This window comes from Carcharodon carcharias, chromosome 10 (assembly GCF_017639515.1).
Source record: "Carcharodon carcharias isolate sCarCar2 chromosome 10, sCarCar2.pri, whole genome shotgun sequence".
In the NCBI taxonomy this organism is placed as follows: domain Eukaryota; kingdom Metazoa; phylum Chordata; class Chondrichthyes; order Lamniformes; family Lamnidae; genus Carcharodon; species Carcharodon carcharias.
The window spans coordinates 28,266,572-28,290,651 of NC_054476.1; the positions used below are offsets into that span (position 1 = coordinate 28,266,572).

The 24,080-nt window shown below is 43.9% G+C and overlaps 1 protein-coding gene across 2 annotated transcripts in view; it reads right to left on the minus strand.

Moving 5' to 3' along the window:
- LOC121283534 (cat eye syndrome critical region protein 2 homolog) overlaps nt 1–23,419 on the minus strand; it is an 84,585-nt gene extending 61,166 nt beyond the window's left edge. For both annotated transcript variants that reach the window (XM_041198217.1, XM_041198216.1), the window contains exon 1: nt 23,102–23,419. In XM_041198217.1, the coding sequence (XP_041054151.1) occupies nt 23,102–23,239 (138 nt within the window). In that variant the 5' untranslated portion in view covers nt 23,240–23,419. The remainder of the gene's footprint in view (nt 1–23,101) is intronic.
- Between the last annotated feature and the right edge of the window lie 661 nt (nt 23,420–24,080).

The following is a 24,080-nucleotide window of genomic DNA, read 5'->3' on the forward strand; positions in this document are numbered from 1 at the left end:
TCCATTCAACAAATTCTACATCTTGGGCATCATTCTGGAAAATTCCCTACACATCTCTCCAAGGGCAAAATGAAAGAACAATGGTATCAGAACTGCATTTGCAGCATAATTCCAACATTGCCCTCTGATTTTCTTTCCCCATAGACCACTGCTCACCACTGTGTATTACAGATTTAGAAAAAAATCTACAAACCAACATTCACTATCCCTCCTCTCTCTAAGTCTTCAAGATGTTTCACTCTTATTTATTAATTATAATACAGCAAAATCCTCAGAATCCTTATAGTGATCAAAATTCTGAAAATAAAAAATAGATAAGATATACAATCTGTATTGGAAACAGTGAAAGACTGCTGACTCAGGCATCCAACATAAAGCATAATTGTTCTAAATAGTTTGACATTTTTAAAATATATAATTCTGAGTGACATTACAGTGGACTACATAACCACTGGCAACTGAATATTGTTGCAGAAGCCCCACCTTAATGGTTTGTTTTGTTTGGCAAAACAAACATGTCTGCTAACCCAAGGACACTTGACCCGTATACATTCCACTGCTACCGAGCTACTGAAGTCATCACAAGGTCACCATTAAAGTCACCTCTATATAGGATGTGATAGTATAGCACAGTTGTTCAAAAACTGGAGTCCGCAGGTCTCTGAGGGTCTGTTGAGAGGAATTGCCATATAAAGTGAATTACAACACTTTCAAATTATGAGAATTAAACAGTATTTTAATTTAGATGAGAGTGTCCATGGTTATTTAAGCCTAATCACAAAGGGTCCTTCCAACTAAAAAAGTAACCACTGGTAAAACGGTTGTAGCACTGACTCATAATCCACAGTCTGCGAGCTCAAATCCCATGTCAAATCATCGGATCACATTCAATAAAATCTGGCCATGTGTGAGCATCCAAACACAAAGGGATATAAATTAGGTAATGTCTATGCAAAGGGGCAATTTTAATTTCCAAGCTATTCATTAGCCGAATAGTGACTCATTTGGTATTGAAGGCAGAACAGCAGGGTAGAGTCCTAGGCCCAAACATCTTTGCTGCTTTATCAATGACCTTCCTCCCATCATAAGGTCAGAAGTGGGGATGTTCACTGATTGTGCAATGTTCACCACTGTTCGCAACTCTTCAGATACTGAAGGAGTACATGTCCAAATGCAGCAAGACCTGGACAATATCCAGATTTGAGCTGACAAGTGGAAAGTAACATTCACACCACACAAGTGCCAGACAATGACCATCTCCAACAAGAGAGAATCTAACAATCGCCCCTTGACATTCAATGGCATTGCCATCACTGAATTCCCCCAATATAAACATCCTGGGGGGTACCATTGACCAGGAACTGAATTGGACCAGCCAAATAAATACTGTGATGACAAGAGCAGGTCAGAGGCTAGGAATCCTGCAGCGAGTAACTCACCTCCTGACTCCCCAAAGCCTGTCCGCCATCTACAAGGCACAAGTCAGGAGTGTGGTGGGATACTCTCCACTGGCCTGGATGAATGCAGCTCAAACAACACAAGAAACTTGATACCATCCAGGACAAAGCAATCCACTTGATAGGCACCCCTTCCACAAACATTCACTCCCTTAATCACTGACAAACAGTGGCAGCAATATATACCACCTACGAGATTCATGCAGAAATTCACCAAGGCAGCTTAGGCATCACCTTCCAAACCCAGGACTAGTCTCATGGCATCTGGTCAAACATGGGCAAGAAAACCTCCTGCTGATTACCACGTATCGCCCTCCCTCAGCTGATGAATCAGTGCTCCTCCATGTTGAATACCACGGAGGATGCACTGAGGGTGGATAGGGTGCAGAATATACACAATTCCACATTCTCATCACCAAGAGTGCCTTGGCACACCAATACTAACTGAGCTGACCAAACCCTAAAGGACATAGCTGCTAGAAAGGGTCAGCAGCAGGTGGTGAGGGAACCAACAAGAGGGAAAAACATACTTAATCTCATCCTCACCAACCTGCCTGCCGCAAATGTATCTGCCCATGACAGTAACGGTAGGAGTGACCATTGCACAGTCTTTGTGGAGACAAAGTTCCACCTTCACGCTGAGGGTACTCTCCATCGTGTTGTGTGGCACTACCATTGTACTAAATAGGGTAAATTTCGAACAGATCTAGCAACTCAAGACTGGGCATCCATGAGGCACTGTGAGCCATCAGCTGCAGCTGAACTGTACTCGAACACAATCTGTAACCTCATGGCCCGGCATATCCCCCACTCCACCATTACCATCAAGCCACAGGATCGATCCTGGCTCAATGAAGAGTGCATGCCAGGAGCAGCACCAGGCGTACCTAAAAAAAGAGCTATCAACTTGGTGAAGCTATAACAAGACTACTTGCGTGCCGAACAGCATAAGCAGCAAGTGATCAACAGAGCTAAGCGATCCCACAACCAACGGATCAGATCTAAGCTCTGTAGTCCTGCCACATCCAGTCGTGATTGGTGGTGGACAATTAAACAACTCACTGGAGGAGGTGGCTCCACAAATATCCCCATCCTCAATGATGGGGGAGCCCAGCACATCAGTGCAAAAGATAAGGCTGAAGCATTTGCTACAATCTTCAACCAGAAATGCCGAGTGGATGACCCATCTCGGCCTCCTCCGGAGGTCACCAGCACGGATGCCAGTCTTCAGCCACTTCAATTCACTTCACGTGATGTCAAGAAATGGGTGAAGGCATTGAATAGTGCAAAGAATATGGGCCCTGACAATATTCCGGCATTAGTACTGAAGACTTGTGCTCCAAAACTGCTGCGCCCTTAGCCAAGCACTTGCAGTGCAGCTGAAACACTGACATCTACCCAGCTATGTGGGAAAATTGCCCAGGTATGTCCTGTATACAAAAAGCAGGACAAATCTAAACCGGCCAATTACCACCCCATCAATCTACTCACGATCAGAAATAAAAGAAATAGAAAAGGTCATCAACAGAGCGATTAAGCAGAACTTGCTTAGCAATAACCTGCTCACCGATGCCCAGTTTGGGTTAACCAGGGCCACTCAGCTCCTGACCTAATTACAGCCTTGGTTCAAACATGGACAAAAGAGCTGAACTCCCGAGGAGTGGTGAGAGTGACTGCCTCTGACATCAAGGCCACATCTGACCAAGTGTGGCATCAAGGAGCCCCAGCAAAACTGGAGTCAATGGGAATCAGGGGGGAAACTCTCCGCTAGTTGGAGTCATAGCTAGCACAAAGGAAAATGGTTGTGGTTATTGGAGGTCAGTCATCTCAGCTCCAGGACATCACTGCAGGAGTTCCTCTGTCCTCAGTAGCTTCATTAATGACCTTCCTTCCACCATAAGGTCAGAAGTGGGGATGTTCGCTGACGATTGCACAATGTTCAGCATCTTTTGCGACTCCGCATACTGAAGCAGTCCATGTCTAAATGCAGCAAGACCTGGACAATATCCAGGCTTGGGCTGACAAGTGGCATGTAACAATCGTGCCAGGCAATGACCATCTTCAACAAGAGAGAATCTAACCATTGCCCCTTGACATTCAATGGCACTACCATCACTGAATCCTTCACTATCAACATTGAGGGGTTACCATTGACCAGAAAATGAACTGAACTAGCTGTATAAATACTGTGGCTACAAGGGCAAGTCAGAGGCTAGGAATTGTGCAATGATCAACTCACCTCCTGACTCCCGAGAGCCTGTACACAATCTATAAGGCACAAGTCAGGAACATGATGGAATACTCCTCACTTGCCTGGGTGAGTGCAGCTCCCACAACACTCAAGAAGCTTGATGCCGCACAAGACAAAGCACCCCACTTTATTGGCACCACATCCTCAAACATTCACTCCCTCCACCACCAATACACAGGAGCAGCAGTGTGTATCATCTACAAGATATACTGAAGGAACTCACCAAGGCTCCTTTGACAGCACCTTCCAAACCCATGACCACTACCATCTAGAAGGACAAGGGTAGCAGATAGATGGGAACACCACCACATGCAAGTTCCCCTCCAAGTCACTCACCACCATTCCTTCACTGTCGCTGGGTCAAAATCCTGGAACTCTCTCCCTAACAGCATTGTGGGTGTACCTACACCATATGGACTGCAGTGGTTCAAGAAGGCAGCTCACCACCACCTTCTCAAGGGCAACTTGGGATGGGCAATAAATGCTGGCCCAGCCAGCTAAGCCCACATCTCATGAATGAATGAATAAAAAATGTTCTGTAGAAATAATTGTTTCCGAACAAAAGATATCACAGAAAACTACAGGTAGTTGGACACTTGGCATAGTTTTTAAATAGTGATTCAATTGCAGTACCAGATTTCCATCTGGGTAGACACTTGGGAAACAGTGACCATAATTACCTGGATTATAAAGTCAGTGGATGCTGGATGGCACCTGCCATTTATTGCATTAACAGCAGCCCACGGACTTTTAGTGGGCTTTTGAGGCAGCTTCGTTACTTGGAGTCCAATACAACATGGTGCTGTCTAAAGGGGATCTGGGGCTTGTGTGGACAGGGCAACCATCAACATGTCTCTGCAACCAATCAAGTTAAAGAATTCTTACTGAGACATGCAGAGTCCTAAACCATGAAATGCAAGTCAGAATATTTAATTCAATGAAAAATCACACACAAGAAGTGAAAGATGAGAAAGGATGGTGGCGATGTAAGGGATAAGAGAAAGAAATTTTAAAATAAAATATAATTTTTATAAAATTGGCAATAACTAAAATCCAAAAGAATGCAGCTCCACAACTGTAAAAGTAAAATTTCAAGACCAGAAAGAATTGTCACACTGTTTTAAAAAAATTCACTTACACTTGAATGGGCAAGTCCTAACTTTTTTTGACATGTTTATTGGATATCTGAGGGATAAGCACAGCAACATCTTGTCCATCATGTGTTTCCCTTGAATCTCTCTGCAAGATACCAGTGCAGTGGAGTTTGTGGAGCAAGGCAAATCAGACTGCAAAATCCCGATTTCCAAATTTAACCATGCATATAGGCATGATGCAAGTTGGTGCTCAATTTACACTTTAATAAACATTAATCACTGATAGCCTCACTGTTATTGCTATAGCAAAATGAGTGCCATTAGTAAGTTGGTCGGCCAATCCAAAGTTCCTGAAAATGATATGCTAATTTCATATCTCAAGAGAGCTAGATTTGCAAAGATGGCAGAGGACTTTAGAACCAGGTCACTTGAATGGGGATATCACAAGCACAGTAGAAAAATTCAGTGCCTTTAAAATCATCCTAATGTATAAGGGAGTTCCCTATATCACTACAGTCAGAAGGGCCCATGGTAAAACAAATAAAAGCAGCTAAATGGACATGTGCAAGGATAAATCAGACTTTTAGACTAATATAAATTAGTTCTCAGGAGGTATCAAGCTCAGGTGAAGGCAACAAAAGCTGCTATCAAAGCAGCCAAAGGTCACTGGAGAAGACAAGGGAGTCATGCCTTTAGCCATCCAGGCCCCAGCCTCTGAAATTCCTTCCCTAGATGTTTGTGTCTCCCCTCTGTGACTTCATACCTCAATAAAACTTTTAAGCACCTAGAATCATAAATGATACTGCACACAGGAGACCATTTGGCACCCACACGCCTGTGCCTGTCTTTGGTAGAGCTATCCAATTAGTAGCACTCCCATGTTCTTTCCCCAAAGCTCTAAATAATTTTCCCCTCCAGTATTTATCCAAGTCGCCTTTGAAAGTTGCTAATTAATCAGTTTCCACCATCCTTTCAGGCAGTGCATTCCCAATTACAACTCAATGTGTAAAAAAAATGTTCTTCATATCACCCCTAGTGCCAAACATCTTAACCATGTCCTTTGTTTACTGAACATTCCACTATTGAAAACAATTTCTCCTTACTTACTCCCATCAAAAACCATTCAGAATTTTGAACCTTTAACAAATTTCCTCTTAACCTTCTTTGCTCTAAGGGGAATGACCCTAGCTTCTCCAGATAAAGTCCCTCATCCCTTGTATGATTCTGGTAAATTTCTCTGGGTCTTCTCCAAGGCCTTGGCATCTTACTAAACTGTGGTGCCCAAAATTGAATGTAATACCCTCCTGTAGGCTAAGCAGTGATTTATAAAGATTTAGTATACCATTCCTTGTTGTTGTACTCTATGGTTCTATTAATAAAACCAATGACTCCATGTACTTTAATAGCTTTCTCAATTGGTCCTGTCACCTTCAGATATTTTGTGCAAAAACCACTTGCCATCACCACCACATTCCCCCAGGCCTCCCTGCTCTTGAACTCCCTTTAAAATCTAATTGACATTGCCTGCCCTCGTATTGCCTTCTTCGATTCAGTGTCAGCTTTTCTCTAATTAAACTCCTGGGTTATCTTTCTCCTTTAAAGACATCATATAATGCTTTAAGTGTGAAGTGGAAATGGATACAATCCTAGGTAGAATTAGGTTATTGTAAAACAGATCGGGCTACTGATCTTCACTGCATTCATCAAGTGTTCAAAGAAATGGGAATGGTGTTCATCTCACTTTGGTCTGGGATTATTCCTATGAACTGACCAGAGGCCCAAGTGGTACTAATATTCAGAAAAGGCAAAAACAAAACACTATGGAACTAAACTTAGTCGATCAGAAGCACTAACACACTTCCTTTGTCCACAGGTACTACCTGACCTATTGAATGTCTCCAGCATTTTCAGCAACAGCTTGCATCCATATAGCGCCCTTAACATCGTAAAACATTCCAAGGCACTTGTTTATTTTCAAAAAGGGCAACAAGTCACAAAACTGGAGATCCATTAATTTGAATTTGCTTTTAAGCAAGTTGCTGAAAGGGATCATTTGAGATAAAATATATAACTACCAGAATAGAGTAGGTGTTATTAGAAACTCTCAACATTAACTTCTAGGATGCCATGTCTTACCAATCTGGTCAAATCTTTTGACAATGGTGGCGGATGTAGGTAGCCCAGATCACTTTGCGTAACTAAATTTGTAAAATGCTTCTAACAAGGTGTCACAATAAGCTACTTTATATAACACAGCCCAGTAGAACTGGCAGGCAGAACTTGGGTTGGATAAGAAATAATTTAGGGTTTTAACTACTGGTCTGGATGAAGGCATTGGGGGGAGGGGGGAATGAAGAGAAAGAGCCTGCCAGTTCACAAAAAGATACAAAGATTTATATATCCGTTAGAACTTCAGATGAAAGCAAACAACTACCATCTGATATAAATATGACAGAAAAGTGGACACCCCCACCTGGCAGATGTTATACAAATATATTTAAATGAGTAGAGCTAACAACAAACATATGTATACCATTGCCGGGCTGCAAACTTGACTGTTGAGTTGAAATTAGACCCAAGTGTTATAGTACATAAATCTCTACACACTCACCAATACCTCTAGGCAATAGAAAAAGCAAATAGTGTGTTAGAATGTATTGTTAGGACAATCAAATACAAGACATGTCACATGATCTTTGTATATCCTCTAGAACACAATGCTGAGTTTTGCCACCCACTCCCCTCCCCCCCCACGTGGTGGGTGGTAGAGTTGCTGAAAAAGGCACAATGCAGCTCCACTAGATTGATGTCTAGCATTTTAGCATTTTATTACATTAATATATTACAGTAAAAGATGCTTTATGAATGCAAATTATTGATGTGGTTAAAAAAAACTTAGTTACCATTGATAGCCTAGCAAGCTGGATCGTCTATGGCTAGAAAAGTTTAGACTTCAGGGAGATTTAATTGAGGTATTTAAAATAATAAAGGCCTAGATTTTGTCTGTATGGATAGACTATTTGGAGTTAGATAGATTAGGAAGGAGGCAAGTGTATAAGTAACAAAGAACTAGGTTACATGTCAGAGTTTCTCTTTTTACGGAGTAACTGAACTTTGGAAAAACCTGTCACCTTATGCAGTGAATGCGGATTCACCATGTCACATGCCAAACAAATCTGGGCAATTTCCTAGTTGTGGGCGAAACCATAATGTACAAAATGTAGGCAGCAGTCTGGCTGTGTTTCATGTGATGAATTAATTTTGATCGCCATCACAACTTGGGAAAGGAATTTTTCCTGAATTTGCCTGGAGTTCAGGAAAATTCATCTCTTTCAGGAAATCAGGGTGGTTGCTGATAGGGACGACAAGGGTCATGCCATTTACTTGCATCACGGTGATCTTTGCTTGTCCATCATTTTCCTATGATATGAAAGTTGCTAGATTGTCATTACAAATACATCCGATCAGTAATGTCTTCAGAAATGGGGATCCCTTCGCCCTACCCAATCTGGCCCAGGAAAGATTTTTGTCCACAATACATGTTTCAGTCAAAAGTCCAGCTGCCCAAGTTTCAAAAACAACTTTTTTGAAGAACAGCCAGCAGGGATGAACATTAAATATGGTCTTGCCAATGTCACCCACATCCTGAGAATAAATATAGAGAAGTAAACTGATGCACAATAGACTTCCACGTTTATAGTGTAATTTGAGCTGCTAGTACAGGATACAAATATCCAATCAAAATATCAGTTGAAAATACCTAAGCTTCAAGTACCTCACATTATGAACTACAAATTTTATATAAAATACTCCAACAATATGAAAATGTGAAATAGAATTAAATATGCAATCCAAACCCAAAGTGCATACATTTAAAAGCCTCTTGAATTTTGCACTTCTACCTTAGACTGAAAAGTACAACCAAGCTCTATTTGCCAGCGATTGCAGAGTATGACGGTGTGCTTATGACACATGAGACCACACATCATTCTCCATGATTGCACTTTAATTATTGTGCCACAGCAGTTTCAGGACAGCTACAATGTAAAGCAGATATTGCCAATATGGACAATAAGATTAATAAAAGGTCCCTAAAAAGGAGATTATCAGAGAGAAGCCTTCCTAATGAATGGGGGAGCTGGGGATTGGGGGACCAAACAGAAGTTACTGTTGTACATGGCTACCGCAGAACTCAAATTGAAAGCTGAATCTGTTGTTTGAAGGGTTGTTAGGCTGAAAAGTGGGTGGGTTAACTTATACATGTATGACTATATACAGTAAATCCTAAATCAAACTGTTTTAAGGTGCTTTAAAAACTCATTACAAGAATCTTAATATGGAGAAAGTAACTGAGTTGAGAGATGATGATAGAATAAAATTTCCATCCACATTCAACTGAGATGAATACTATATTGCCGTGCGATCAAAGGAATCTATCAGACACGCATCTCCACAGTTCAGCAAAACTCAGAGCTCAATTAGTAGCACAATACAAAGACTGCTGCACCGAGTGTGAAATATTAGGCACATTTCCCCTAATACATGGGCAAGAAGTCCTTCCCATACAATAGTTCATTTACCATAAATGAAATTCTAAAGGCAAACTATTATATTTAATATTTTGATTGCATTATGTGGACAAGATATTTTCAGTTCTAACTGCTTGCATGTAACTATCAAATAATATAACAAAAACCAAATAACATGCAGCTATGGGTAGGTAATAAGGATGGGATTCACTGAAAATGTCAAATGGTCTCAGTAGCCACAACAGCAAAGCTTGCGCCTATTTACAGGCATCATCAGAACATAAATATAAATTATAGTCATAACTGGAATATATAGCAAGACTATGGACAAAAATTGCCAGAGCCTCTTAACTAATGTTTCAGCAAATAAAGCCAGGGTTTCTGATCTACAGTCCCAATAGCAATTAACAAGCTCACCAAGGGTTTATTCAGTGTCAAACATTATAAGTGTAAAGATACTAAGTTACCTTAGCAAAACAGGTGCATAAGGCAGTGCAATATTTCATTTTCCTTTTTCTTATTCATTCATGGGATGTGAGCATCACTGGCAAGGCCAATATTTGTTGCTCATTCCTTATAATATAACGTATCATCTGACTCAGTGAGCAGTGTATTGGTTTTATGAAAAAGCTGAAGCAAATTAAGCAGAATGGCAGGCACCGAGGAGTGCTATACAAATTAACAAAACACAGAACAAGCAATGACTGTGGGTACTTCAGAAGGCTCCAGAAAGGTACAGAAATCAAAAGGGTTGCAATAAAAAATAAATGTGGTTGGGCGTGTGCTCAAGGCTGTGACATAAACAAGGAATCCATATGACATCATAAATCATGTGATGAAAGCTTCAGCTGCTAACATAGGCTATAAATCCTGTGTGTTTTATAGCCTCGCAAAGGTTTTGCTTCAATATTGAAGATTTACTCGGAGCCTTATCTTGTTCCCAACCTTCGCACTCCAAAGTTCTTGCATGATCAGGGGATTTTCACTTTTCTTCTGAATTTTCTCAGAAAAATGACTCAGTTGCTCCAGTACCTTGCCCAAATAGTAATTTTTGTTTCATCCAGTAGCCTGAGCACCAAGCATCCTCTCAGTAGGCACATCAAAATTGTTCCTATATCCGCCACAAAATAAAAATGAAAGCCATTCAGCCCACCTTTGCTTCTCCTTTCGGAAAGGCCTTACATTCTTCCATTATGGCAGCCAATTCTTTTTCAAGTGATTCCAGAGATTTTGCCTCCGCTAGCCTACCTGGACGATTGTTAATGATTCTATAATTCTATTTTATCATAATCACTCCTAAATTTGACCTGTACTAGTTTTAACCTGTGGCCCCTTGTCCTAACTTTCATGGTTTAGTTTTGTGTCATTTTCTGAATCTATCTTTTCTTATATTTCTTATTATCTTATTTACCTCTACAAAGTCAACCCTTGGACACCTTCATTAAGGACTGAAAAGCCTCATACTCTCCGATTTCATACTTCATCCATCCGCTGCCATGAGGAACCAGCCACGTGGCTCTGAACTGTCTCCCGGACCCAAATGTCCAACTTGCGTCTCAGTGACCAGACCAATAATAGCGCAGTCCCCACCGCTTATAAATAGCACATTTGAGAAAGTACAATTTGTGGGATTCACATGATGGCTGGCGTAACAGCTGAGGTGAAGTCAGAACTGTCTCACCACTATCAAAATTAAACAGGTGAAAATGAATTGACGCAGCAAACAGTATCAAAACATATTTGTCTTCAGGTCATTTTTCAAATACATCCTCAGTATTTAGTACTTAATATTCAATTATTCTGTATTTTTAATGCAGTATTTAATTTTAAAATAGAGCTGGGAAGTGGCAACCTCAGTAAACTGACAAGATGGACTCACTGCAGCGACAGGAGTAATTTCCTCATGTTGAACTTCCAGAAACCTTTTTTTCAGTGATGGAAAATGAGTTGAACATTGCTTAAGAGGAAAGCCCTTCTTGCGTTGAGTAACTTAATGACTGGTAATTGCAAATTGCGAACAGCTACTTGAACAGCCTGAAATAGCCAGGCCACTTCAAACATTTTAAGTGGCATTTTTTATGATTAACATATAGGCGCTGCCAACGGTAAACAGAGCCAGTGTAAGCGATAGGTACTGTACTTGAAGTGTAGTCAGATCAGAGTACTGTACACAATGAACACAGGTTCCTCTGATTTGTATCCTGTTTTGGCTACATAGCTCCACACATCCTATTAACATTGTAGATTGCTGCTGCACAATACATATATCATCAAAATTCCTAAAACTTCTTTCAACTGCAACCCAGTTATTTTAACACTATTCAGGCTGTTTTGTGCTTTTGTAATTCTGCATTTATAGTGCTTATTTTTTCTTCCTCTAAGGCATACTCTAGATTTGTCATCAAATTTGCTCTGCCACCGCTCTGTCCACTTATGTATTTGGTCTAACTCACTTTGTGGTTGGAGCTGAATCATCAGCATCAGCACTCCCTCTCCACTGTAGTTTTACATAATTTACAAATGTGACCAATTTGCTCTGAGTTTCTAATTCCACATCACTGTGATGCACAAACAAAAGGGATCTCAATACTGAACTGTGGGATGCAGCTTTTAAATTTGCCCTACTCTGACCTAACCCCTTTAATAAAATATAATATTGTGTTTGGCCCTTCAGCCAGTTCCTCATACATTCTAAGTTGCACCCTGAACACCCTCTGCTTTAAGTTAACTAGTAACCTATTGTTACCAAATGCATATTGGAAGGCATATAACATTACAGGTTTTTAAAAGTCCATCAGGATGTCACTTCCTTAAAAAAGCCATGAAGTGAATCAGGCAACATCTAAACATATTCTAACCGTTGTTTAGTAAGTAATATTTTAATAATTATTGTGCAAATTGCTCAAATTGGGCTATTTGTCACCTTTTTTGAAAATGGGCACCAAGTTAAGCCCATTTCCAATCCACTTGGGCCTTTCCAATGCTTATCAACACCCTCACAGTAAGCATTATTGCCACACAAACCGTCTCTCTGGTCATATAAGAACATACGAATTAGGAGAAGGCCATTCGCCCCCTTGAGCATGCTCCCCCCACCATTCAATAAGGTAGTGGCTGATCTGCTTGTGACCTCAACTCCACATTCCACCTACCCCTGATAGACACTTGACTAACAGGGTAGTCAAAGGTTATCTACCTCTGCCTTAAAAATATTCATTGGCCCTGCCTCCACCGCTCTGGGGAAGAGAGTTCCAAAGATTCAGAAAGCCCTCAGAAAAAATTTCTTGTCATCTCCTTTTTAAATGGGAGTCCCCTTATTTTTAAACTGTGACCCCTAGTTCTAGTCTCCCACAAGGGGAAACATCCTTCCAGCATCCACCCTGTCAAGTCACCTCAAAATCTGATATGTTTCAAAAAGATCACATTTCAATCTTCTAGACAATACTTAATAGTCTTAAATTATTGGTTAAAATCAAGCAATCCTGTTAATCCCACTTAAGTAACTGCAATTTGAGGCCTTATTCTCATATTGTTTAAAGTAAATCATTTAACATCTGTTAATTATTTCATGCTTATCGTGGTTTCAGCATAGCTTGTATCTTAGGGGTTCACATCTCTCCTGACAGCCCTCACAAAAAATTTCTTACTGTAATCGTGAATACAGCTGCACCCTGCTCCAAGTTCCTCTTTGTACCGCTGACCACCTTTTCAATATCTTTGCACATCGTTCTTAATCTAGCTATAGCAATTGTAAAGATTGTTCCTCTCCCTGCATTTGGCTGATTAATTTATTAGTTGACCTAAGGTCAAACTTATTGCATGCTTCTTTATCTTAAAGTGTGCATTTATCCTGCATATCCCACATTATGCTTTTTAAAGGATTATCCCCTTACTAAAGTGCTGCACCATCAAGAATTTGCCCAAGCACACTTTTGAAGCTAGCCATTTTGAAGTTCTATACCGGAATCTAGTCCTGTGACACAATCCGGGATTCAGAAACAAACTTGATTATTCTGTGGTTCATTATCCTGATCAGACATCTGCTTACTAGGCAGCAATAGAGTAGGGACCGTATATGTTTTCTGCAAATAAAAAGCCCAACTACCACTCTCTCTCTGGCTAGGATAACCTTTCATGATATTATGGTACAAAGTAAAAGTAACATGGTCAATTCATAGGAAGAGTGATTAGAGCAGCTTTTTAATCAGTATTGTGTTTATTTTCATAGCCTTGCAGTGGACATTCTGCATGAAGGTGGGCTGCTGATTTTCTGTTGATGAAGGCTTATAAACAGCCAGTCCACTTTAAATTATTGTAACTGAAGCAGTTTATAAAGTTTTAGTGACACAATAATTGCCCATCTTCCTTTATCCTGCTGGAGAATAGAACATTACATTGTGGGTGATATTAGACGTTTTGGAAATGATTCAGCTCACAAAACTGATACCCATTATAAAGCATCTTAGTTACCTAGGTAAGTTTAAAATGCTCAGATTATTTATATTAAATATGTAGACTCCAGGCAGTTTGATGCAAACAATGAAAGGATTAAGCTGTGTTCAAATTAACAATTATTTCTGGATACATTGAGGACCAGCAATCATGTGTATAAGTTTTTTGAATAAAGCAGATTAGACATTAGGCAGTTTCTGTAGAAGATAACAGAGCTATGGAGCCATTGCCTTCCTGTATGAAGAGTATCTGCTGCATTTTTTCAAAGGAAAGCTGGAATATTTCCTGGCTGGAACAGAGGTCAATGGAATACAAGAGGTAGGTGGATTATCACTCTCCATGACAACTGTCTGAAATGGAACCAGATGTTTCTCAACCTTTGAGCCTGAGACAAGTTTCCGACCATATCTCTGCACCATCACTAAGGCCACCGACATTATCTTCATTCATGCTTTTGTTACCTCTAAACTATTCCTACAGAGTCCTGGCTGGCATTCCAGATTCTACCCTCCATAAACTTGAGATCATCCAAGGTTCCACAGTCTATGTCCTAACTCACGCCGAGCACCTATTATGTCTGTGCTCTGACTCCTAGTTAAGAAACGCCTTGATTTTCTCATTTTCAAATCCTTCTGTGCTCTCCACCCTCCCCATGTCTAAACTCCTCCAGCCTTACAATCCTCCAATTCTGGCCTCTTGAGCATCCCCAAATTTAATTACTCCACCACACTGGTGACCATGCCTTCAGTTGTCAAGGCCCTAAGCACTGGAATTCTCTCCCTAAACCTCTGTCTTTCTACCTCTCTTTCTTCCTTAAAATCTACCTCCTTGACCACACTTTTGGTCATCTGTCCTAATTTCTTTTTATGTGTCCCAGTGTCCAATTTTGTCTAAATACACTCCTGTGAAGCGTTCAGGAAACTTTACGACATTCAAGTTGTTAGAAGAATGTGGTGTCTTATTCAATAATGTAAATTATGGTCAATGGTTTCCTGAACTGGTTTTGATCATGTAATGAGGTCACTGAGTAATTTTTCAGATACCAACACCCCCCTCCCCAACTGTAAATTGGCCATGCAGTCATGTTATTTCCTCTTTAGAAGTGACCTTCATGAAGATTTCTCTTAACATTTGCAGGGAAGCATAATTACTATACAGGGATGAGTCAGCAAACAAGTGAATCAGCAATGAAAGTCATGGTGAAGAAGTTTGGCTGTACTCAGCAAGAAAATGGCACAAGCTGGAAGGAGTCGTCATGATCACTGGTACAGCACTCCCAAATCAGAAGGTTGTGGGTACAAGCCCCAGTCTATAGACTTGGGCAGAACATCATGCAGCACTGATTGGGTGCAGCACAGTCTAAGATGGCATCTTTTGGATGAGATGTTAAACTGAGGCCCCATCTGCTCTCTCAGAAGATCCCATGGCACCATTCTGAAGAGCAGGAGAATACCCAGTCATTATCAAATTGCTGTTTGTGGGATCTTGCTGTGCATGATTCAACTGCCAGGTTTCCTACATTACGACATCAACTACACTTTAAAAAGTGGCTCAACCAGCTTTATAAAGTGGATTCAACCCAAGGTCATGATAGGTGCGACATGCATGCAAACAGTTTTCTATATAAACGGAACCTAACAGCATTGTAACTAACATGTTTGATTATGTGCAGGCACATGTAGAGATGTATAGCAGGGCACAATCAGATAACTGGTATCACAGACATGACAACACCAGAAGGAAATGATTTACAATTTGTACTGTGATACCCTATCTCAGGGGATACAGCAAGGTTGATTTCATTTTGAATGAAAACATTTTTAAAATCCAACAGTACAAGCTAAACCATCTAGAAGCTCAAACCATCACATGCTATTTATAGCATCCTCAATCACAATATCTTTACAGCGCAGGTGGTCGTCATTCAGCCCATCGAGTTTTCCCTTGCTCTCTGAAAGAGCATTCCACTTAGTCCCACTCCCCTACCTTACCCCCATAACCTTGCACATTCTCTCTTTTCAGGTAGCAATCCAATTCCCTTTTGAATATCTCAATCGAACCTGCCTCCACCACCCTTTCAGGAAGCTAGTTTCAGACTCCAACGACCCTCTGGGTGAAAATATTTTTCCTCACATCACATTTACTCCTTTTGCCAATTATTTTGAATCTGGGCCTCTGGTTCTTGATGTGTCCTCTTGATTTTCTCACTATTTACCCTGTCTATACCCATCAGGATCTTGAATATCTCTAGCAAGTCTCCTCTCAGTCTTTTTTTCTCCAAGGAAAAGAGTCCCAACTGTTCCAATTTATCCTCATAGCTACAGTTCTTTATCCCTGGAATCATTCTTGTGAATCTCCTCTGTACTCTCTCCAATGTCTTCACATCCTTCCTCAAGTATGGCACCCAGAACTGGATGCAGTGCTCCAGATGAGGCCTAACTAGTGTTTTATACAAGTTCAACATGGCCTCCTTACTATTGTACTCAATGGTCCCTATTAATAAAGCCTAAGGTATTATATGCTTTATTAACTGTTCTCTCAACATGCCCTGCCTTCTTCAATGACCTATCTATGTATACACCAAGGTCTCTCTGTTCCTGCAACTCCTTTAGAGGTTTTCCCTTTATTTTATACTGTCTCACCATATGTTTCCTGACAAAATGAATCACCTCACACTTCTCGGCATTGAGCTTCATCTGCCACTTGTCTGCCCAATCCATTACTTTGTCTATGTCCTTTTGAAGAGACTAACCCTATCACATTTGACAATATTTCCAATCTTCGTATCATCTGCAAATTTTGAAATCATGCCCTGCACACCACAGTCTAGGTCATTAATACATATCAGGAAGAGCAAGGGTCCCAACATTGACCTCTGGGGAACTCCACTACAAACCTTTCAATCTGAAAAACAACAATTTATCACTCAATCTGTTTTCTGTCACTCAGCCAATTTCTTATCCAGGTGCCTACTTTTTCCCTTTTATTCCATGACTGAATTTTGCTCACAAGTCTGTTGTGTGGCTGTGTATCAAATGCTTTTTGAAAATCCATATACACCACATCAAGAGCATTCCCCTTATCAACCTTCTCTGTTGCCTCCTCAAAAAATTCCAGCAAGTTAATTAAATATAACTTTCCCTTAATTAATCCATGCTCGCTTTCCTTAATTATCCTGCATTTTATTCTGTACAATAGTTTCCAGAGGTTTCCCTAGCACTGAGGTCAAACTAACTGGCCTACTCCGGCCCCCTTCCACAACTCTTTCTCCGGTACATCGATGATTACTTCGGTGCCGCTTCATGCTCTCGTCGGGACTTGGAAAAATTTATTAATTTTGCTTCCAATCTCCACCCCTTCATCATTTTCACGTGGTCCACCTCTGACACTTCCCTTCCCTTCCTTGACCTCTCTGTCTCAATCTCTGGTGATAGACTGTCCACCAATATCCATTACAAACCCACCGACTCCCACAGCTATCTCGACTACAGCTCCTCACACCCCGCTTCCTGTAAGGACTCCACCCCATTCTCTCAGTTCCTTCGCCTCCGTCGCATCTGTTCCGATGATGCTACCTTCAAAAACAGTTCCTCTGACATGTCCTCCTTCTTCCTTAACCGAGGTTTTCCACCCACGGTCGTTGACAGGGCCCTCAACCGTGTCCGGCCCATCTCCCGCGCATCCGCCCTCACGCCTTCTCCTCCCTCCCAGAAACATGATAGGGTCCCCCTTGTCCTCACTTATCACCCCACCAGCCTCTGCATTCAAAGGATCATCCTCCGCCATTTCCGCCAACTCCAGCATGATGCCACCACCAAACACATCTTCCCTTCACCCCCCCTATCGGCATTCCGTCGGGATCGCTCCCTCCGGGACACCCTGGTCCACTCCTCCATCACCCCCTACTCCTCAACCCCCTCCTATGGCACCACACCATGCCCACGCAAAAGATGCAACACCTGCCCCTTCACTTCCTCTCTCCTCACCGTCCCAAGGACCCAAACACTCCTTTCAAGTGAAGCAGCATTTCACTTGCATTTCCCCCAACTTAGTCTATTGCATTCGTTGCTCTCAATGTGGTCTCCTCTACATTGGAGAGACCAAACGTAAACTGGGCGACCGCTTTGCAGAACACCTACGGTCTGTCCGCAAGAATGACCCAAACCTCCCTGTCGCTTGCCATTTTAACACTCCACCCTGCTCTCTTGCCCACATGTTTGTCCTTGGCTTGCTGCATTGTTCCAGTGAAGCCCAACGCAAACTGGAGGAACAACACCTCATCTTCCGACTAGGCACTTTACAGCCTTCCGGACTGAATATTGAATTCAACAACTTTAGGTCGTGAACTCCCTCCCCCATCCCCACCCCCTTTCTGTTTCCCCCTTCCTTTTGTTTTTTTCCAATAAATTATATAGATTTTTCTTTTCCCACCTATTTCCATTATTTTTAAATATCTTAAAATCTTTTATGCTCTCCCCACCCCCACTAGAGCTATACCTTGAGTGCCCTACCATCCATTCTTAATTAGCACATTCGTTTAGATAATATCACCAACTTTAATACCTATGTGTTCTTTGATACTATTGTTGTCGACATCTTTTGATGATCTGCTTCTATCACTGCTTGTTTGTCCCTACAACCACACCCCCACTCCACTTCTCTCTCTCTCTCCGCCCCCCCCCACACACACCTTAAACCAGCTTATATTTCAACTCTTTCTTGGACTCGAACTCAAGTTCTGTCGAAGGGTCATGAGGACTCAAAACGTCAACTCTTTTCTTCTCCGCCGATGCTGCCAGACCTGCTGAGTTTTTCCAGGTAATTCTTTTTTTGTTTTTGTTTTGGATTTCCAGCATCCGCAGTTTTTTTGTTTTTATATCTTTGGCCTGCTGTTGCCAGCTTTATCCTTGCACCCCTTTTTGAACAAGGGTGTAACATTCACAATTCTCCAGTCCCCTGGCACCTCCCTGTGTCTAAGGAAGACAAAGATTATCACTATTGCCTCTGCAATTTCCACTCTCACTTCCTTCAGATGCATCTCATCCAGTCCTGGTACCTTATTTATTTTAAGTAAAGATAGCCTTTCCAACACCTCCTTCCACTCAATTGTAAGTCCTACCAGTGTACCAGTTACCTCCTCTCCCACCTTGGCCTGGGTAGGCTCCTCTTCTTTTGTAAAGACAGATACAAAGCACTCGTTCAACACCTGTGCTATTTCTCCAGCCTCCACATGCAAATCCCCTTTTTTGTCCTTAATCGGCCCTACTCTTACCACCCTTTTATTATTTACATGCTTATAGAAGACCTTGGGTTTCCCCTTTACGTTTGCTGCCAGCCTCTTTTCATGCTCTCTCTTTGCTTTTATTAATTTCTTCACTTCCCCTCTGGTCCTTCTATATACAGCCTGATTCTCCACTGTATTTTCTACCTGACATCTATCATACATGTACTTCTTCCTTTTCATCTTTACCCCTATCTCTCTCATCATCTAGGGCTCTCTGGATTTATTTGTCCCACCTTTCCCCTTGACATTTTCTGCAATATTCTTTCTGGTGGCCCACTGTTCGGCCACTGTCTTTTCTGCAAACATTTGATTACAACTCACTTGACTCAGATGCATTCTCATCCCATCGAAGTTGGCTTTCCCCCAATTAATTACCCCTGCTCTGGATTGTGCCCTGTCCTTTTCCATCTTCTTATCGTGTCCATGGTCAGTCTATACATGGCCCAGCCAGAACTGGACACATTTTTGCACCTTGTTGTTGATTTTGGCAAGATCTGCAACAGTGCAGGGTTCCTCTAGCAATAGGCACTGCAGGAGATGTTGCATAGTCTGTGGCTCAGTTCCAAATTCACAAGTTGTCGGGCTGGTTGTATATCCCCATTTGCTTAGTGACACCTTTGAATGACCTACACCAGTCCTAAGTCTGTTAAGGCACTTCCAGGTTGCCCAGATGCAATTAGCTCCTGGGGGAAGGCATTTTCCATGATCAACCTAAACTTCACGACACAATGATAACTGTCCCCTAGAAGCTCTTACACTGATATTTGATCCACTTGGGCCAATTCATTCCCCAGAACCAGATCCAAAAGTGCAAGTCTTCTCATTGGACTGGAAACATACTGCTGCAGAAAATGTTCTTGAACGCATTCCAGGAATTCTCGCCCCTCATCCCTTTGTACTATTCCTATCCCAGTCTATATTTGGATAATTGAAGTCTCCAGTTATGATTACTCTATAATTCTTGCACCTCAAAAGTATAACTTTTTTAGTTAAATAATTGCTTCCTCTTTCCAGTTTAATTATTCAGTTTCCTTTTCTAATTTTCGAATCCACTGTCACGCTGAATGCAACACATTGAAAATAGAAAGTGAAGCAGGTTCTAGGTCAAGGCCCAAGAAATAGTAATTTTCATAGCCAGATATGTCTATAAGACTCCGCATCAACACCTTGCTTAAAAGGAAAGATTACTGCGTCACTGCCTCTGCTGGTTCAAGGTAGTTTTCACCATTTCCCACAGCTCGCCTACACAGCATTATGAAACAAATAACGTCATGCTTTAGATTAAAAGATGAGTCACTGAGCCTCAATAGTCAACAAAGATAACTAAAAGGAATAATCGTAACAAATTGTATGAAGTGTATTTTTCACATTAGCTATACCATCCCTAAGCTCGAACATGCATGATCTAAACATGACACTAACTATTGTAAATAAAACCAGTGCCAACCATGGCTCAGCTGGTAGTACACTCACCTCTGAGCTACAAGGTCCTGTGTTTCAGCACAAAAAATAATCAAGGCTAACACTCCAGTGCAGTACTAAGTGCTGCACTGTTAGAGTTGACATCTTTCAGATGAGATGTTAAACCGAGATCTGTATGCCCTCAGGTGAATGTAAAAGATCCCATACCACTATTTCAACGAAGAGCAGGGGAGCTATGTGTGATAAAAACAAAAACAGAATTACCTGGAAAAACTCAGCAGGTCTGGCAGCATCGGCGGAGAAGAAAAGAGTTGACGTTTCGAGTCCTCATGACCCTTCGACAGAACTGAGCTATGTGTGATGTCTGGGCTAATATTTATCCTTCAATCAACATCACAAAAACAAATAATCTGGTCATTATCACTTGTTTGTGGGATCTTGCTACATGCAAATGCATTTCCTGCATTACAAGAGAGGCTACACTTCAAAAAGTATTGGTTGTAAAGCAATTTTGAGACATCTGACAGTTATGTAAAGTGCGCTATAAATGCAAGTTTCTTTTTGTCTAGATCAATACTGAAGCTTTAAACAGAAATATAAATAGGCTCGAAAAGGAGCAGTTTAGTGACTTCAATCCTCTTGGGTATGGTTTGGCCCATTTAAGTTAATGAAACTAAGTGGGTTTCATAGTAACCTACTAAAACTGGCACCAAAATTAAGCTTGAGGAACAGTAAATCCAGCAATGAGAAGTTGGGACAACAATGAAACCCCACACACTCGAGGGAGAGGGGCAACAATCCAACCCAAACCTAAAGTGTGAACAGTACGATAAATAGGCCTAAATGTAAGAAGGAGAAAACAATTAAACCGAAACCCATAGGGAAGACAAGGCTGGGAAAACAATAACTAAACCCGAAGGCTGAAGTGGAAAACAAAGTCAAACCAGGGGGCGAATAGTGCAAGTTTTAATAAAGCCAAGGTGAGGGGCAACAATTAAGTTTTACCAGGAAAACAATGAAACACGAGCCTAAGGCCACACGGGGCAAAATCCCCCATCCAAATCCCCAGAGTAGAAGCCAGTATTGCCGAGGCCGGGGATCCCGCCTAACCCCAGACTGGACCCCGGAGACTCGGGTGGCAGCACCGTCGAGGAAAGGCCGGTTCTCCCGACTTCGAAAGAGCGAAAGTGAAAGTGGCGTCAAATCCTTCTCATTAACCGACCCGTCACCGAGTACACACAGGACCCCCGACCCTGGGGGGGGCGGTTGGGGGTAGGGGACAAGGGGAGGGTTGAAGGGGGAGACCTGGGGGTCGGGGGGCGAGAGGGGAGACCAGGGGTGTTGAGGGGGGAGACGGGGGGGGGGGGGGGGGGGGGGTTGAGGGGGAGACGAGGGGGGGGGTTGAGGGGGGAGACGAGGGGGGGGGTGAGGGGGGAGACGAGGGGGGGTGAGGGGGGAGACGAGGGGGGGGTGAGGGGGGAGACGAGGGGGGGTGAGGGGGGAGACGAGGGGGGGGTGAGGGGGGAGACGAGGGGGGGGGTGAGGGGGGAGACGAGGGGGGGGTGAGGGGGGAGACGAGGGGGGGGTGAGGGGGGGTTGAGGGGGAGACGGGGGGGGTTGAGGGGGAGACGGGGGGGGGGGTTGAGGGGGGAGACGGGGGGGGTGCGAGGGGGGAGACGAGGGGGGGTGAGGGGGGAGACGAGGGGTGGTGAGGGGGGTGAGGGGGGAGCGAGGGGGGGGGGGGGACGAGGGGGGGCGAGGGGGGAGACGAGGGGGGGCGAGGGGGGGAGGGGGGGAGGGGGGAGACGAGGGGGGGCGAGGGGGGAGACGAGGGGGGCGAGGGGGGAGACGAGGGGGGGCGAGGGGGGAGACGAGGGGGGGCGAGGGGGGAGACGAGGGGGGGTGAGGGGGGAGACGAGGGGGCGAGAGGGGGGAGACGAGGGGGGGGTGAGGGGTGAGAGCGACGAGGGGGAGTGAGGGGGAGAGACGAGGGGGAGGTGAGGGGGGAGAGGGGGGGGTAGGGGGGAGACGAGGGGGGGTGTGGGGGGTGACGAGGGGGGTGAGGGGGGAGACGAGGGGGGGTGAGGGGGGAGACGAGGGGGGGTGAGGGGGTGAGGGGGGAGACGAGGGGGGTGAGGGGGAGACGAGGGGGGTGAGGGGGAGACGAGGGGGGTGAGGGGGAGACGGGGGGGTGAGAGGGGGAGACGAGGGGGGGTTGAGGGGGGAGACGAGGGGGGGTTGAGGGGGGAGACGGGGGCGTTGAGGGGGGAGACGGGGGCGTTGAGGGGGGAGACGGGGGCGTTGAGGGGGGAGACGGGGGCGTTGAGGGGGGAGACGGGGGCGTTGAGGGGGGAGACGGGGGCGTTGAGGGGGGAGACGGGGGCGTTGAGGGGGGAGACGGGGGCGTTGAGGGGGGAGACGGGGGCGTTGAGGGGGGAGACGGGGGGGTTGAGGGGGGAGACGGGGGGGTGCGGGGGGAGGTGAGGGGGAGACAGGGGGAGGGAGACGGGGGGGGTGAGGGGGAGACGAGGGGGGTGAGGGATCGTGAGATGGAAGAGGGGGGGCCACACACTCTCTCTTCCTCCACCGCCCCGGTTGAAAGACTCACTCACCTCGATCTCGAAGTCGGGCAGCGCGAAGGCGGCCCGGAACAGAGAGCAGAAGTGAGCGATGGCCGGCACCTCCCACCAGGAGCGCAGCCTGTCCACCGACATTCGACCTCTCGACTTCACGTAGCCCGGCTGCGCCATGGAGCTGCCGCTCCCATCCGGCCCAGGACGGATACACACACACACCCCAAGCCCGGCTCCGCTTGGCCGCTCCCTTCCGCCGGCTCCGCTCCCTCCTGCCAGACTCCCCGCTCGGCCGCTGACTCCACTCCCTCCTACCGGACTCGCCTCCAGATGCGCTCCCTCCGCCACTCGCCTCTCACTGTGACTAACAGCCTGACCGACCCGCGCCGCGCCGACGCCGTGTCTACCACCCCACAGCTCAGGAAAGGAGGGGGGGTGTGTCACAGACCAAGTCCCACTGAAAACCGCAGCAAAACAAACAAAACTCATTCATGCGAACCGCCAAAATAATTATTAACTTTAAATATTATTCGGTTGTTGTAATCGTTCAGTCAGTGCCTTCTTCATACACATTTGTTACATCTTAATCTCATTTTACCCCCCTTCAGGTGAGGCTGTGGTACGTGCCGAAGGAACCGGAAGTCGGCCCGTTACAATTGGAACTTTGAGCCGGCCGGCTCGTGGGCACTTTGTGTTTAGCTGTTGGCATTGTGCAAACTGCATTGCACTTCCCCAAATTAGTTATGCTCTTTAAACGCTAACCGATTTAAAATATGATACCTTTATGTGTCAGCATGTGGAATGCAAGTACATTTTGAAAGTTGTGTTCATCTCCTGCGGAAACGGAGTTAAAAAGGAATAATTCTAAATTGTGAAAGAATGGGCGCAGTTCTGATATGGGGTGGGGTAACTGCTATGATGCCACAGGCCATCTCCACATAAATCAAATTTATTTTAACTTTTTGATTGGCTTTAGAATGTGAATTGCATTGTAAATAGGGCTTTAGAATCAAGCATC